Raw genomic sequence first — 16,144 nt, forward strand, 5'->3', positions numbered from 1 at the left:
GTTTACAAGTGGTCGGTGATTGCGGAATGGATATAATAGTAAATAACCCATGCTCCGCTACCACTATTTGTATCCAGAACAACTGTTGCTATATGTAAACACTACATGTACCTGTTCTGTTATATTCTGTTAATGTATATTTACTTGTGACAACGAAAGGTACACTATTGAGATAGATCCTGCGCATGGGAGAGTGTAACTACAAGTGGACAGCCCTTTGATACATGTGTTTTCCACTCGGCTATAGTTGACACGGGAGTAGTACCATTGCTCAATAAAGATGTGCAACGGTGTATCTTTATGTGACTTTACAGCTGACCATATGTGCCTTAAAACGGCATAAAGCTTTCCCGATATGTCTTGACAAGTGGTTACTTGCGTAAATAGCTCGGACGACGATCCACACAGTGGCATTCATAACATTAGGTCACTTATCGATACGATAATAATGGTTTTGAAAATTACTATTCGTGTATTTTATTGTGATTTCATATCGTCAGAAGCTCTTAACACTAAACGTATAGACATACATGTACATGTATATATACTTGTTAATAACACAGGACTGATCATTAACAGTTACATAGCACACACGTGTGGGATTTTCATACTTTCAAAATAAAAATAAAGCATACTTATATCAATATTTGTTTTTTTATCTGGCAAAATGATGATTGTGTCGGTCGGTTAAGTGGGAAAATATAAATGTCTGTTCTATTTGAAGTGCAGGATTTTAATTTCAGCAAAATACGTGCACGGATTATATATCTATCGAAGAAGGCATTGTTCTCTTTATTTCATCAATTACTTTTCAATATGTGACAACGTTTTGTTGGATCTTTGTACAATTAGTTTTAGCTTTTTCATTTTCACATGTATCAAAGATAGAGCGGTTGGTGGGACAAGTGGAACAAATTTAAATTATCTTGATTGTACTTCAAGATTGTGGCTTCAGGCTCTGGGCCCAGTTCCACAAAGCAATGGAAGCGCTAAGACGATAGTAACTCCCATACTTTAACATAGATTTACGACAGTCGTGGCGCTAAGATGGCTTTGTGTAACGGGGCCCTGGAATGTAACTGAAAATATTAAAAAGTGTCGCCTTACCATCATAGACCTTAACATAGTCATATGTACATGTGGAGGAGTATTCAATGTCAGTTTCAATGACATTAATCTTGATCCTTGTATAATCTGTACTGATGGTCCATGTGCAGTCCTTGTTCCTGTAGCCATATAACACATTATGTGATATGAATGACTTTAATACATTCAGTATATTGAAGTAATGAATATAACAGTTACTATCTGAGGTATGCCTCTTCTATATCATATCAACAGACGTATGTGCATCAAATAACGGTTTGGCAAATGTATACAATCCGTAAAATTACACAAATGAAGTGATATATAATAAAAATATGTTCTCCATTCTATAATGTTAAACGAATATGTGCCTACGGTGGATAGTCCATTGGATAGCCTGGGGATGTTAGATACTGGTCGTATGAAAGGGCACTCAGATCATCTCCGCAGGATAACTGAGCTGAAATAGATTGGAATGGTAATATAGATATTACAATTCTAGCATAATAATAAAAGAGATAAATCTTAAAATTCAAATAATGACTTCTACCTTGATGATAACCAATTCTTTCCATGACTAACATCCATACATGTTAAGTAAAATCCATTATATGGCTATGGCCTTCACAGGCGAATGGAACTATCATACAAAATGCTACATGTACATTGCATTTAGGGGTTGAAAACACTGTTTGGTTAAAAGTTCCTCGGACTTGAAACGCTTGTTATTCTCGTGTGAACCTTTTAATTAGCATTAATGCCAAAGCCGATATCAATTGTATCTCTGAAGCATGTACAAACGTATGACATGCAATTTATTGTAATAATATTCCCACTTTTTGCACCTTTATAGGTTATATATCTTATTCCTTGCGCACAAAACGTCATTCCAAATATACAACACAAATATATTTAAATATCATTGTATATCATGTCTCATATACTCTGTTCCAAATATTTTAGTGGTTAGTGTACAGCACCGATGGTATCACTGGAACTTACAAGTTGTTTGAAAGTACTTGAGTCTGAAGCCCTTGTATGTATTGGAGCTGTCTGTATGAAACTCGAGTGTCATTGCCTGTCCAGAGCTCTGCAGTGTAGGTTCCATTGTATTGCACCATACTGCTATCACACGTGAACTTATGTCATTACCTAGAACAAATAGATGCAATATTTACTGTCTTCAGTTTTCCTGACATACTTATGATCATGAGATGACAACAAATACTAATATAGAGGGGGCAGGGGTAGCTCAGTCATCTTAGGCGCATCGATTCGTTGAGCAGAGTTGCGTCCCTTGGGCACGCCAGAAACATATGATCGTGGGTTTGAATCCCGGTTCACTTCGATCATGCTTCTAGGTTTGTCAGCACCATACCTGTGCTCGTTTCACTAATTGATAAACTCTACAACGCACATAGCATTAATTGTTAAGGTGACATTGATTGAAGGAAATAGATCGTGTGATAACCTATGCGAGGTCTTGACATGTAAAATAACAGAATGTTATAATTTGAGTAACTGATTATCGACGCGAGAACTCGAAAGGTACAATATTAGTTCACTGAAATGTTTCGTCGTCAAATACTTGCATCACCATCGATTATATCATAGAGTAACACTAATAACATGTTGCATCTTATCCATCTTATACCAACCATCGTAAACTTTCACAAAGTCAAAGGGACAACCCTGTCCACCTTCAAGAATGGAATCAAGTACGACGATTCTGACCATGTAACTTGACGCAACTGCCGTCATCGTCCAAATACATTGCTCATTACTGAAACAGGAGATATATTGGGGTAATTATATTTTTTATTCATATGTAAGCAGTGAAAGCTTAAAATATGCTATTTGATGGAGAGGTGGACAATATATATCTATCAGCAGTACCGCAATAATACAAATGCATAAAATTGAAAATCACTGAAGGCAAATTTTAGAAAGCAATATGTGAAATGCTGGACTTCCTGAATGATATCACCTGTATATGAAATTATTAGATATGACATTTTGGAAAGAGGGTGGCATCCCAACGGGCACCAAATGTGCTCCTCTGTGGATATGTTGTTTTATGCCTATGAATAGGTTTTCCGCTCGTATTTGCCAAATATAAAAGCAGGAATTGGACCAAGAAGTTAAACCTAAGCTTGATATAGATGATCTGAAATCGTTCAGAAATGCAAAATCTCGAATTCCGTTACACTCATCTACCCTCCAGAACTAGAAATAGATGAAACCAGTGAAACCGCCTCATCTGTTTCATATTTGGATCTTCGTGTATGCATAGTTTCAGAGTGACGAAAACGTATCCACAGAAATGTATGACAAGAGGGGTGAATTTAACAGAAGGCCAGAAGGTTACGTGAACACCACATAATGCTATTTTTAAGAACCACATGTTCATTAGCCGATCGTGAATTGCTTTCACATCCAGAAAGTTGAAGCGTTCGGGGGTAAAGTTGATAACCATCAAATCTAGCTATTAAAACTTTGGTGTGCCGCCTGCTTCTACTCTGACATAACTTGAAGACGTATCCCTCATAACTTCTCCATTTGTTTATGTTGCATCATGTCTATCAATATGACAAGACACCGTCCTTAAGTGCCACTTTGGCCAAAATAAGCCACCAAAACACGGCGACCAGGTTTATGCGAATTAATAGCTCATAGAAATGTTACCGATTAAAGCACATCAGATAGAACTTAGATAGACAGACAAGAAATGCGAAAAAAATACCCCAAGGGTGAAGGGTTATCATCTTCTTGCTCAAACTGAAGTTTGATAATTTAACATATTCATGATCATGTTATGCAAACTGTTGTACTAAACTAAGTAATTTATCATTAATTGAAGGCCATATATGCACATAGTGGCACTGTATGAGTTTTAAAGCAGAAGATGTAACAGTAAATGTCACAAATTAGAAGATGAAAGCTGTCAGTACATATCCTTACAAATCGTGGTTTGTAACAGAATCATGTGGTTAAATTCTTTTATCTGTTCTTGACTTTTGATGGACAAGGTAAATACATGAATACAGGGAAGGCATACCACGTGTTTTAAATTGGTTTTGCAAAACGTTTGTTTTGATGGCAAGGTCATCTGCCTCAATTACCAGCTAAACTAGCAATAAAACGTCTATGTCTTCTCTGTCTTTGTCATATCTGATATCTAGTGGAAATTATGATTCTTCTGAAGGTTAATGTAGACATCTACGAAATTATAGTGCGGTCCCTTCATGATTAACTACATTATAACAAGTTTTGCATGTCAATGTCAGCAACATTTGAGAAAGGAGAACCCTATTCAAGACTTTGCTTAGTTCCGTGATCGTCCGTTCTTGCATCAATTTCAAAGACGTATGTTACCATGATTACTGCGTTTGAAGGTTGTCAATATTCTAAAATATTTATCATTATATATACAGAGGAACATGTCTAGAAATGATAACTTCCGTTAATAATACCACGTCAAAACCACAGTGACAGTCAGGATCGGGATTTGTATCTTAAATTATTTAAAATTTGTTCATTTCAATCTATATACTTCGTACATGTACTTTGAATTTGAATTTCATTTTGAAATACATGCATATGTTTGAAAATAATTCTGTTTTTTAGATGCTGAAATATTTATAAAGAAATTGCTATCAACTGTTTACATCTACTTTTCAGTTTGAGAGTCTGAAAATCTTATCACAAGTTATCTGGAAAAAGAACATTGGAACAATTGAGTTGGTTCAGAAATTTGGTGGTTCTGAATGAAATTTTTTTTTAATCCGAGGTTGAATTGACACGCAAACTTGCATGTGTTGTGATTGATTGTGAGTGCATTTTGTACTTATTAGTATTGTAATTAGTGAGTGAGTGAGTGAGTGAGTATGGTTTTACGCCGCTTTTAGCAGTATTCCAGCAATATCACTGCGGGGGACACCAGAAATGGGCGTCACACATTGTGCCCATGTCGGGAATCGAACCCGGGTCTTCGGCATGACGAACGAACGCTTTAACCACTAGGCTACCCAACCGCCCCAGTATTGTAATAAGAGTTGATGTTGAATATCAACACAAAGTCTTGGTATTGGTATATTTAAGAGCCACTGTCCTTTCATTGTTACAAACTATTTACGTTTTTGTTTTGTTTCTGTGTGTAATGAGGCGGGAGTAGTAAGAAACTGAAATAACTTTTGTTTTCAAAAACACAAATTCAAATAATGCACCAACGGTCGTTTAAAGGTTACAGTACTGTGGCATCTTGTGAACGTATACAATATTGTGGAGCTGGTTCATCAAGCTGTTATTAATGTAATAGAAATAGAATCACAATAAGACAGTCGCAATACGGTTCATTACGCAAAAACAACATATGCAGATTTTAGAGTCTTTAAAACTAGTGTTTGATGAGACGGACAAGGCAAATCACATACATTTATTGTGATATCAAATTGTCCAGTTAAACCATATAAAAGGTTTTACTATTGCCAACCTGAATGTATTTTTAAATACCAAATTTTCAAACAAACATCTTTCACATTTGAATACATTCAATGCGCAATATACACATACATATATATGTTTCGAATGCAGTTCAGGATTAGCCGTACCTGTGTGTTCTTTGGGATCACGCAACATAGAAAAGTATGAAAACATGAGTTATTTAATATACAGAATGTATTTTATCACTAAGGCATTTCAGTAAGGCGGTCTAAAAATATGTAATGACGGATTGAGTCAAATGTAATATTGTTCGCTGGTTTACATTCTAGGATTAATTTCGGGTCAGTTTTCAAAAGCTCAAATGTTACCATATGTCGAAATAGAAATGATTGATGCACTTACTTTGCATAAGAGACAGGATATCCGGGGGATTGAAGGTACTGGGGCTCTGTAAGGGCGGACAGAGATGCAGGACCACACTTGACTGGAAAATGAAATTTTAACAGGTGTATAGGCTCTGCAGTTATACAGATCAATTGGATCGTTCAGCGGTCAAAGGCTATAAGTGATGAGGTGAGGTGAAATGGGGTTTAACGTCGCGTCCAAGATTATTGCACTTATATAGCGACGTGCATGTACATGTGTGTGTGTGTGTGTGTTTGTGGCTGCTTGTACTAGTCCGGACTGATGCCGATTTATAGTGCTAGCTCACTGAGATACCATGCCGCAGTTTAACATGAATACCCCACTCAGACACAGTATACTGACTCCGAGCCGACTAGTCCTTGTTTTAGCCCGTTAATGCCGAGCGCCAGGCAGGGTAACAACAAGTACCATCTTTTAACGTCGTTTGGTATGACGCGGCCGGGGATCGAACCCCGGACCTTCCGCTCTCCGGGCGGACGCTCTACCACTAGACCACGGAGGCGGTCCTATAAGTGATGAAGTCGTAGATGTTTACTTCGGAGGTGAAAAACAATGAGCAGTGCTGACAAATTAAGGAATGTAATCGGGGTATCTGAACGTAAGTTTTTGTATATCGAGTTTCGCCACCGTAGAACACCGTGCCACTTGTGCACACAAACTTGCCTTTCAGCAACGTGTAGATTATCGTTATGAGATTTTATTATTCGCTCGTGCTGACTGATGTTTTATTTTCAGGACTCACTTCAGATACTTCATTTACAATCAGAATTGTAAAACAGTTTGCAGACGATTATGATCATTGATCTCGGATGTTTTTAAGCCCATCAAGCTCTTAAAATGACTTAATATCTTGGGCACAATAAACAATGCACAATGCGTCTGGTGACAAAAAATATTGCGCGTTTATTTCAACATGACAGAGAATTTCTCTTTTGACGCAAGACAAATATATATCAAGCTTTACCTGGAGTTAGGACACTCATGTACTTGATACGGAAGCCCCTGTCTACAATCACATCATCTGTCTTAAATTCCACTGTCATCGGGCCTGCTGATCGGTATGTTGGTGTCTTATTGCCACAAAACCTTCCCAGTTCATCGTTGTTAACAACTGGTGCCGTAACAAAATATTACACTCGTAGAGATACAAACATAAATATATAGATAAGTCATTGAACAATGTGATACCTATGCACTTTCATAATTTGTTTTCCTTAAGTAACGATTTTATTTTAAAATGCTCAGATTTATCATACGTAAGTAAATGGTATTTTTTTTCTTCATGTAAGTACAATATAACTAGAGGATTTCTCCTTTTAGATCTCTTTACTCAGCTTGCATACATGGCAGTGTGTATCCAATAATTCTCCATTGACCATCGTGACACTATATGTTTAAATGGGATGAAAATTGACATGGTCATATTCATTTTCCAGAAAACTCATACAACTCAAATATTCTAGCAACGTAAAAGACCAAAGTTAATACCGTCATAAGCAGTCACTGAGTCATTGCTGCATGACGGGTAGTTGCCCTCAATTTCTGAGTCGATGACGTCAAGTTGAACAGACTTGCCACCATATGCCACGATTAACCACGCACATTCCAAGTCACTGGTAACAGCAACAATAAAGTTATGCTGAAATCCAAACCATAATTGCAGTCTCTGTTCCCTAAATACAGGTATATATAAATACCAGCCTGCATGCTTATCATACATACATATGCGTGTAGGTGTTGCATGTCCCAAATGAGGCATGAGTGACACAGTCGTCAGGGGAGCCGAGTTTCATGATTGCGGATCTTTTCCTCTTACTTCGTGTTACCCTTGTATATCGACATCTGTCAGTGTTACGTGGCCATCACAATACATATATGTGCGTTGTCCTATTGCTGTGGTTATTTTCAAGCATGTATGTTAACATTGCGTTGTCCTATGTGTATGGATACATACATAAACGTTGTGTGCGTGGTTTCCTGTGTGTATCGAATATACAAAGGCATGTATCTATGTGCGTTAATAATTTGTACAGCGCATTTTCCAATTAGCAACTGCTCAAATGCGCTCAGACCAGACGTGATCAAGATGCTGGTCAATATTTGAAGGGTTACACATATTCAGGAGAAATGAGATTGGTTCGATGGATGAAAGAACATGCTGGTATGTTGTGTGAACCGATGCTCATGAACGCATCACATGACTCGAGATTTGTCTCGTGCAGAATCAGCGTGTGAAGTTTGGAAATCACGTGCAGCAAATCGTGATATAAATAAAGTCGCTGTGGTAATACATGTCTGATTGTCAGTTTTGTCATTAATTGGTACACATTGGAAACATCTATTCTTAACGAAGATACGTCTCTATATATTTCTATGGTTAGCGTTTCGTTTGTCGGTGAGTATATATATGTACCTATCCTCATGTGTATGGATTATCTTTATATAAACAAGCATGTATATATGTGCACCATCATAATTATACATGCATGTATGGAGATCTATAAAACAAGCGCGTATATATGCGCGTCAAGCACGCATAAAGACGTGCAGGTATGAAATTGTTATTCTTGAGCATGTGAGCATGTGTACAGAAGAGATATAGATGAATTGCATGTCGGGGATTCTTGTCCGTTATGTATAAAAGGCCTGAGTAAGTTTAACATGTACATGTATATACAATCTATGTCAATGATATTTTGTTCGACCAAGAGACGTTAAAAGATGGTACTTGTTGTTATCCTGTCTGGAGCTCTGCATTAAGGGGGTAAACACACACACACACACACACACACACACACACACGTGCATGCAAGTCGCTATATCAGTGCAATAATCTTGGACGCGACGTTAAACCCCATTTCACCTCACCACCTCACCTCTTGTGTTCGTCATGTTTGACAATCCATGTTAATGTTGTCTGTTCAATGCATAATTATTTTTTTTATCTATTTATTGGTGGAAGGCGTAAATGATCGACAAAGGGTAAGCTAATGAAGAGGTCAGGAAATAGCACTGAATGGTTGTGCTACACTTGAAACGTACTTATCATATGCATCCGGGTATCCCGGTGATACGAAATACAGCGGGGTTGTGTCAGTGAGCATTGTCAGGTTGCAAACGCCAGCTATTGATGAAGAAAGATGCTTCAGTACACGTAACAGGATATTGATAAGCTTTAGCAAACAATGCAACATACATACATTGCACTTGAGAGGATAATTTAAAAAAGCCGTTAAGGTAAATGCATAATTATGATAATTTCATTTGTAATACAATACAAAGAGAGAGAATGTTGTCTAAGGCGCTGCAATTATGGACTTCTAATCCAAGATTTGCCCTGTTTATGATCGTCGGTATATTAGCGTCAGCATCGTCAGAAGTACATAGGAAACTAGAATACGGGCAATCATTTTCCATCTTCAGGTTACTCTCAGTGTTTAACAGGATTATATGGCTTCGACACAAACTCCAACATACCTTCAACTGTCTTGAATTTTAGAGAAAATCCTTTCCCGACTGTGGCAGTATCACTCTTGAAATCAATCCTCATTTTGTTTTTTGAACTCTGAAGAAAAGGTATGGTAGTGCCACAGACGTGTCCGAGCAGCTGTTCGTCTAAAGGAAGTAAAAATAATTAACAGTACTGTTGTCATAAGCTCAGCATACAGTGGAATCAATGCATTGTCAATATTTTTGTTTGTTGTTTAACGCCGCACTCAGCAATATTCCAGCTATATGACGGCGGTCTGTAAATAATCGAGTCTGGACCAGACAATCCATTGATTGACATCATGAGCATCGATCCACGCAATTGGGATATATGACATGCATCAACAAAGTCAGCGAGCCTGACCACCCGATCCCGTTAGTCGCCTCTTAGGACAAGCAAAGTCGCATTTTACGGCAAGCATGGGTTGCTGAAGTCCTATTTTACCCCGGATCTTCACGGGTATGTCAAGATGTACATATATCAATATAAGATTTGTCATTAAAACTAACACTTCATTTATCCGTATGATCTATTTCGGAGAAAGTTAATTTAGAATTGACTTTCACTTTGTCTGAGTTCATTGAAGTATGAACCTTTATACGATGAGGGCCAAACGGTATGAACGTCGGAACTTGCTGTTGTCATAAGCTCAGCATACAACTGACTGTCAATCAATGAATTGTTGAGATGTACATAAATCAATATAAGATTTGTCATTAAAACTGACACTTTATTTATCCGTATGATCTATTTCGGAGAAAGTTAATTAAGAATTGACTTTCACTTTGTGTGAGTTCATTGAAGTATGAACCTTTATAGTGAGGGCCAAACGGTATGAACGTCGGAACTTGCAATTTGTTTAAACTGACTGCCATACAACAACCAGCTGTATCAAATAGTTCTTCAAAACGAGAAGTAACATGAGCGTATGTATGCAAAAATTGCTGTCCAGAAATATCACCATTAGATGAGAAAGGTCTGTTAAGAACTACCTCAGTAAGTCAGTCACAATGACAGCGCGTCATTATACATTTATATCAAGTACAACCGCCGTTATATAGCCGGGATATTGCTGTGTGCGGCGTTAAACAACAAACAAAATACCATCAAGTTCAAGACGTCAAAATGACCGATACGATAAACGTGACGGGATAGATTTCGGAAGTTGTTTATATGAACCCGTGGCAGTTACATGTTTCAGTCATAATTGATCAACTGACCGGTCATTGAAAGGTGATGAAATATGTGTCAAATAGACACTAAGGTAAATGGATAGTTTGCTGTAGACTGTCACTGTCAGCCTGGACACGGATCGAGTCGAAACTAGGATAGTTTGGAAGCACATTTCTTCATTGTTTATTAGGATTGGTCGTAGCGTGGATATTCGTGAACAATAATGCAGTCAAACTCTCTGACGTTTAACAATGTATGCTGAAACGCTGAATTCAAGATGAAAGGATCTAAATGTTCAGAAAGAACGCCTCTGTATGTATTCGTGCTAGGGATATTCCCAGGGAAGTAGTGCGTCAAAGTCGACCTTCCGCACCACACAACGGATGCTGTCCACGGCCTCGGAGAAAGGATCATCACCCGGATGGCTTATATCGTACTCACTGTCGTCTGTGTGGTCGTTGTAGACGGAAACTGAGTCATAGCCACAATCTTCCCCTGTCTCCACATCCATTTCGTTAAACGTCATAACTATTGTATCATTTTCATTCTCGGCCGTGAAGTTCCACGTGCACATCATATTACTGCAACACATTTACAAAACCCATGTACTGCTGGCATGTAAACTATGTATTTGAAATCAATATCTACTCGGGTCTCATTTTTGAAAACATTCAAACCTTTATCCAATATCAGCAAGGGTCTAGAAATATTAAAAGATCTTAGTTAAAAATATGATTAGCAACTTACGTTCAAAGATAAGTCCTTAAGTTTACGATCGCGATTAGATTTATTTTCGAAACGATTTTAAACTTGTTGCATGTCGTTACTATGATAGGGAACTAATTTGTGTTGGAGATTTAAAATGTGGGTTGTTGTCCTATCTCAGGCGACAACATGGAAGATAAAGTTACACGGATATCTCGATCGGCTGATCGCCACAAGGTCATTAATGAGCACGCATCTTTTTGTGGTGATTTTCCGCCCAATTAGAGAAATCATTTTCCGCACAATCCTACACATGTCCGTCATGCAGACATTTTGTTGTTATTATAAAAGAGTGAGTGAGTGAGTTGGGTTTAACGCCGCTTTTAACAGAATTGCAGTTATATCACGGCGTGTCAGCTTAATGTGGGAGGAAATCCCGAAGTGATGCAGGTCTCAGACATTTACCACTTCGGTGAAACCCACGAGCACGGGTATGGTGATGACAAACCTAGAAACATAATCGGGGCGAACCGGGATTCAAACTATTATAAAAGAAGACATGACTGACTACCTTGACTGTACCAAAAGTACCGAAGTTGCTATGTGGTAAACCAGAACGACTGCATAGTGAAATTCCTTATACTATAACCGCTCTCGTGTCTGAGTGCCTGTCACACCTAGCCATTTGGGTCGCCAGAGCTATACCGGGGCACACATTTGGCGATACTCGGGGATCGGTACCAGTACGGCAGCGCATCGGTATCATATCGCTAAGAACGGTAGTACATCGTCAGGACATCGTCAGAACATCGGCGATAAAATTGGCAACGCAGGCGACCGTAGAAATTTTTGAACATGCTAAAATTAGTCCGCCGTTGTGCTGCCGGAGTGAGCAACGGGGCTACAACGGCAGTACAACGGCAGTACTCCGGTATGACTTCGTTAATGTCCGTAGAGCACCGGTAGCGCCCTGTAATGGATCGGCGGCTCTCCGGTGGTCTCAATGTGTACCGTACTGGTGATCAGGAATACCACCGAAGTAGTTCCGATGAGCCGTCGATGTGATATCGGAGCTCCACCGTCACATCGGCAGCGCAACGGTATTATGCCGCTACAGCTCCGGTCAACGGTGGTACATCAGTATAATATCGGCGCACAAAGGTGACAGAAAAGTTGTATTCGGTAGCACATGGGCTCTTTCACCGGTAGGACAACAGTATCACACCGGAACACCGGTATTACATCGGTGTTGCTACGGTCAATTTTGATTTTTAAAGTGCTTTCTCGCCGGAACTCCGCCGATTTTCTCGCCGTTGTGTATTTTTTGCTCCGGTTTAGTCCCGGCAAGGTACCTCGGTAGTGTGTGACAGGCCCTAACGATGTATCCTACCCAACGTGTAATGCATCTGTGCAACGTAATTCGTTTTCACACTAAAGTAACTACGCAAACATAATCGGGGCGGACCGGGAATGGAACCCACAATCATACGGTCGACATGTGAATATTCATGATTGGATCTCACTTATAAGCCATATGGATGTATAAACATGTATATTAAAGAAAACGTGTATAATCAGATATAATGTATAATACCTAATGCTCTCAGAGAATGTACAAAATCCCTGAAATGTTCAAGCGTAGACACATTTTTTAACAATAAATATTCCCTGAAGTGAAAGTTCATCAGTTTATGCTAAGCCGTTGTCTCAGCCCAATGTCTTTCACCCACCATCATGTCACTTATGTCGGACACAAGCGTAAGGCTTAGTTTAATATACACTTCAAGGCACACACAATCAAATTGTCAGATATACTCACTTGACGTACTGATAAGGAAAGCCAGGTGACAGAAATGTTGTTTCGTCAGGTGTTGCTGTCAGCTCCCCTCCGCATCCTTAGAAAAGAATTATCGCCAAAAATCTCAACTGACATCGGGAAATTATTGAATCCTAGAAGGGACATTGTCGCGTTAGATCGCATTGTTGCCCTTACAAAAACAAGCAAAACCTGTAAAAGTTTTGGCAATTTGTCGCATTGTCGCGCTTTGAATTATCTTTTTTTTAATGTTACCTAAGGTCGACAACGCGACATTTTTCAATGACAAAATATGTCGGATTGTCGCATTGTCGTGCCTTTATCACTGTTTATTTTTAAAATTTTAATAAACTATAAAAAATTATAAAACGAAAACTGGCCATTGTCGCATTGTCGCGCTTTGGTTAATTTTGACACATTTTGCTTATTTTTGTATGGGCGATAATACGACAATGTCTCTTCTAGGATTCCACAGGTAATGCTTATATATTATCACTAAGTTACTTGTCAACGCTTTTCCAAACCGACATCTGTGAGTCCTTGGTTTCAATCGATGCTGGTTTTGACATCCACTGTTGAGCGCATTAATGAATTTTGTAGTCAAACAATATCAATGAGTAATAACTTTCACAGGAATTTTAACATCAGATTTGAATGAATTTACTTATGAAGCGTCAACGATAACCAATCTCCATTGTCATGGATCAAATTGTAAATAATACACAAAACTACAGTTGAAGAGATCACATATAGATGGTTGGTGGAGAAAGGCTTGACTGTCCCGTTTCGGAAGTTTTCCATTTATTAAACTCTACATGTATATATGTATGTGAATATAAACTGATTCGACAAAACGAGCGTGGACCTTTTGCGAGGTAATTGTGACTCAATAACCTACTTGTTGTTTCAGAAAACTCAAGAAGGAAGCCTTTGAGCTGGTCACTGCCGTCGGTTTTAAACACGATATAGATGGATCTACCAGAACTCATCACGGTGGTGAGCTTCCGCCCACACAGTCGCCCCAGAGGAGTGCCTGTAGAGTCTGGTCCTGTTAAGAAATACGACACGAACGTTCAAACTGTTCTTCTCAATGTTTGACATGGGGACTGAGAAATGGAGCCTTTCCGAGCATCATTACTGATATGCCTGTGAGTGTGGTTTTCATGAAATGATAGCGATGTCATTGCCAAACGCTGAGAACATAATTGTGCAAGTGGAATGTTACGAAAATTGTTATTTCAAAGACAAATTAAACAGACAATTGTACAATGTTAGAACGAAATCAATACCGATTTTAAATTATAATGTTTGGTCTTGACAAAACATTTCAAATTTCTCATAAATAATAAACTGGCATTAGCGAGCAGTGGCAGTGCTTTATTATCATTCGAATGCAAAACCTAATCAGTTCTTGTATATAGATAATACCATGTTATGAAGGTAACACATTATTCGGATAGACGTTAGGCATACCATCTTACCATCATTAAGCGACAATCATTCGGTATGTGTCAATGATTTATTTTTGAAATCTAGAACTACAACTACCAATCAACTAAAGGCTATATTATGTATAATCGTAATTTTTCATCGACGTTAGGTATTTAATCTTACCATCATAAAATGACAGACTATCATAAGTGCAGTTTGTTGATTGTTCGATAGAAGAATCCAGGACCCTCACAATAACGCTGTTGTCTTTGTTACTGGCATCAATCCTCCACCAGCAATTGAGTTGACTGCAGGTAAACAAATAATGCAATACTTGTTAGCAATAGTAACTTTGATTGGCTAGGTGTATCGTGACATTGAGTATTAGATCCCTATTTACTATGAAATCTGGGTATACGGGTGGCCCAGTCATCTGAGGCGCAGCAATTCGCTGTGCAGAAGTGAGTACCTGATACCTATGATTGTGGGTTCGAATCCCGGTTCGCCTCGATTATGTTTCTAGGTTTGTCAGCACCATACCTGTGCTCGTTGGTTTCACCAAAGTGGTAAATGTCTGAGACCTGCATCACTTCAATGCTTCCTCACACATCAAACTGACAGGCCTTGATATAACTGGAATACTGTTCAAAGCGGCGTTAACCACAACTCACTTACTCACTCACACTACAATGAAATCTGATTATATGTATGCATAGCAATAATCCTTCTCACACACTGTAAAACCGTATATCTGAGCTTCCGTTTTACTGTACAAATAATGCTTGTTGTCTAATATTGAATGACACAACCCTTAGCTGGGCAATCTAAACATATTGGCATTATTTTTTATTATTCATATTATTATTATCATCATCATCTAAAAAGGACCTTTGATAAGGGCCCTCTCTGGCACGTAAAATTAACATAACTTAATAAAATAATACACAGTGAACGTTGTGAACAGTATATATAAGAAGTATATAATTTGTTCTTTCAAACTTTGCATCTGCAGTTGCGATAGGTTAAAATGTTTCAAATTAGCTTATTTTAGAGGTTTGCCGGAAGTATTCTTCTCTTATTTGATCATAAAAGTGAACATGTCTAATGTGATTTTCGTAGACGGTGCTGGAAATTTAAAGCGTCTGGAGAAAACCAATCATCTAGGTTCTGCGACGTGTTATTGGTACATATAGCTCGGATTGTCTCTTTGGACTTTTTGCCACACCCAGAAAAAATCTTTTTCATAACGTTTGATATGTTTTCCAGCCCGCAAAGGGTCCTTATCATGACCAGTAATTTGATTTCACTTCGTTTCTTAATACTTGTGTGCCATAGAATCAACTTGTATTCTGTTGGCATCTTTACAACAATACACTCTTACCTCGGATAGTTGTTATAGGGGTAGCCGGGGGAACTGACATTGGTGGGTGATCTTGTGGTAACTATTTCCACATTGCATGAGTCTGAAAGTACAGTATATAATGATAACGGATAAGTGATTAGGCAGAGTAGCATATGTCCTCATTAGTAATATCTATATCAAATCAAATATATATGTAATAATTATATGTTAA

The 16,144-nt window shown here is 38.3% G+C and overlaps 1 protein-coding gene across 1 annotated transcript in view; it reads right to left on the reverse strand.

The window, feature by feature from the left end:
• Nucleotides 1–16,144, reverse strand: part of LOC139454167 (cubilin-like) — a 52,361-nt gene that overhangs the window by 35,563 nt on the left and 654 nt on the right. The window contains exons 2-15 of the mRNA XM_071235715.1: nt 15,952–16,033; nt 14,754–14,878; nt 14,038–14,187; nt 13,143–13,218; nt 11,060–11,199; nt 9,433–9,570; nt 8,998–9,079; nt 7,444–7,568; nt 6,920–7,066; nt 5,932–6,013; nt 2,745–2,869; nt 2,089–2,238; nt 1,462–1,546; nt 1,108–1,226 (exon numbers count right to left, since the gene is read on the reverse strand). Of these exons, the coding sequence (XP_071091816.1) occupies nt 1,108–1,226; nt 1,462–1,546; nt 2,089–2,238; nt 2,745–2,869; nt 5,932–6,013; nt 6,920–7,066; nt 7,444–7,568; nt 8,998–9,079; nt 9,433–9,570; nt 11,060–11,199; nt 13,143–13,218; nt 14,038–14,187; nt 14,754–14,878; nt 15,952–16,033 (1,626 nt within the window). The remainder of the gene's footprint in view (nt 1–1,107; nt 1,227–1,461; nt 1,547–2,088; nt 2,239–2,744; nt 2,870–5,931; nt 6,014–6,919; nt 7,067–7,443; nt 7,569–8,997; nt 9,080–9,432; nt 9,571–11,059; nt 11,200–13,142; nt 13,219–14,037; nt 14,188–14,753; nt 14,879–15,951; nt 16,034–16,144) is intronic.

The sequence above is a fragment of the Haliotis cracherodii genome, unplaced genomic scaffold (assembly GCF_022045235.1).
Source record: "Haliotis cracherodii isolate W230 unplaced genomic scaffold, xgHalCrac1.p SCAF_1, whole genome shotgun sequence".
Classification (NCBI taxonomy): Eukaryota; Metazoa; Mollusca; class Gastropoda; order Lepetellida; family Haliotidae; genus Haliotis; species Haliotis cracherodii.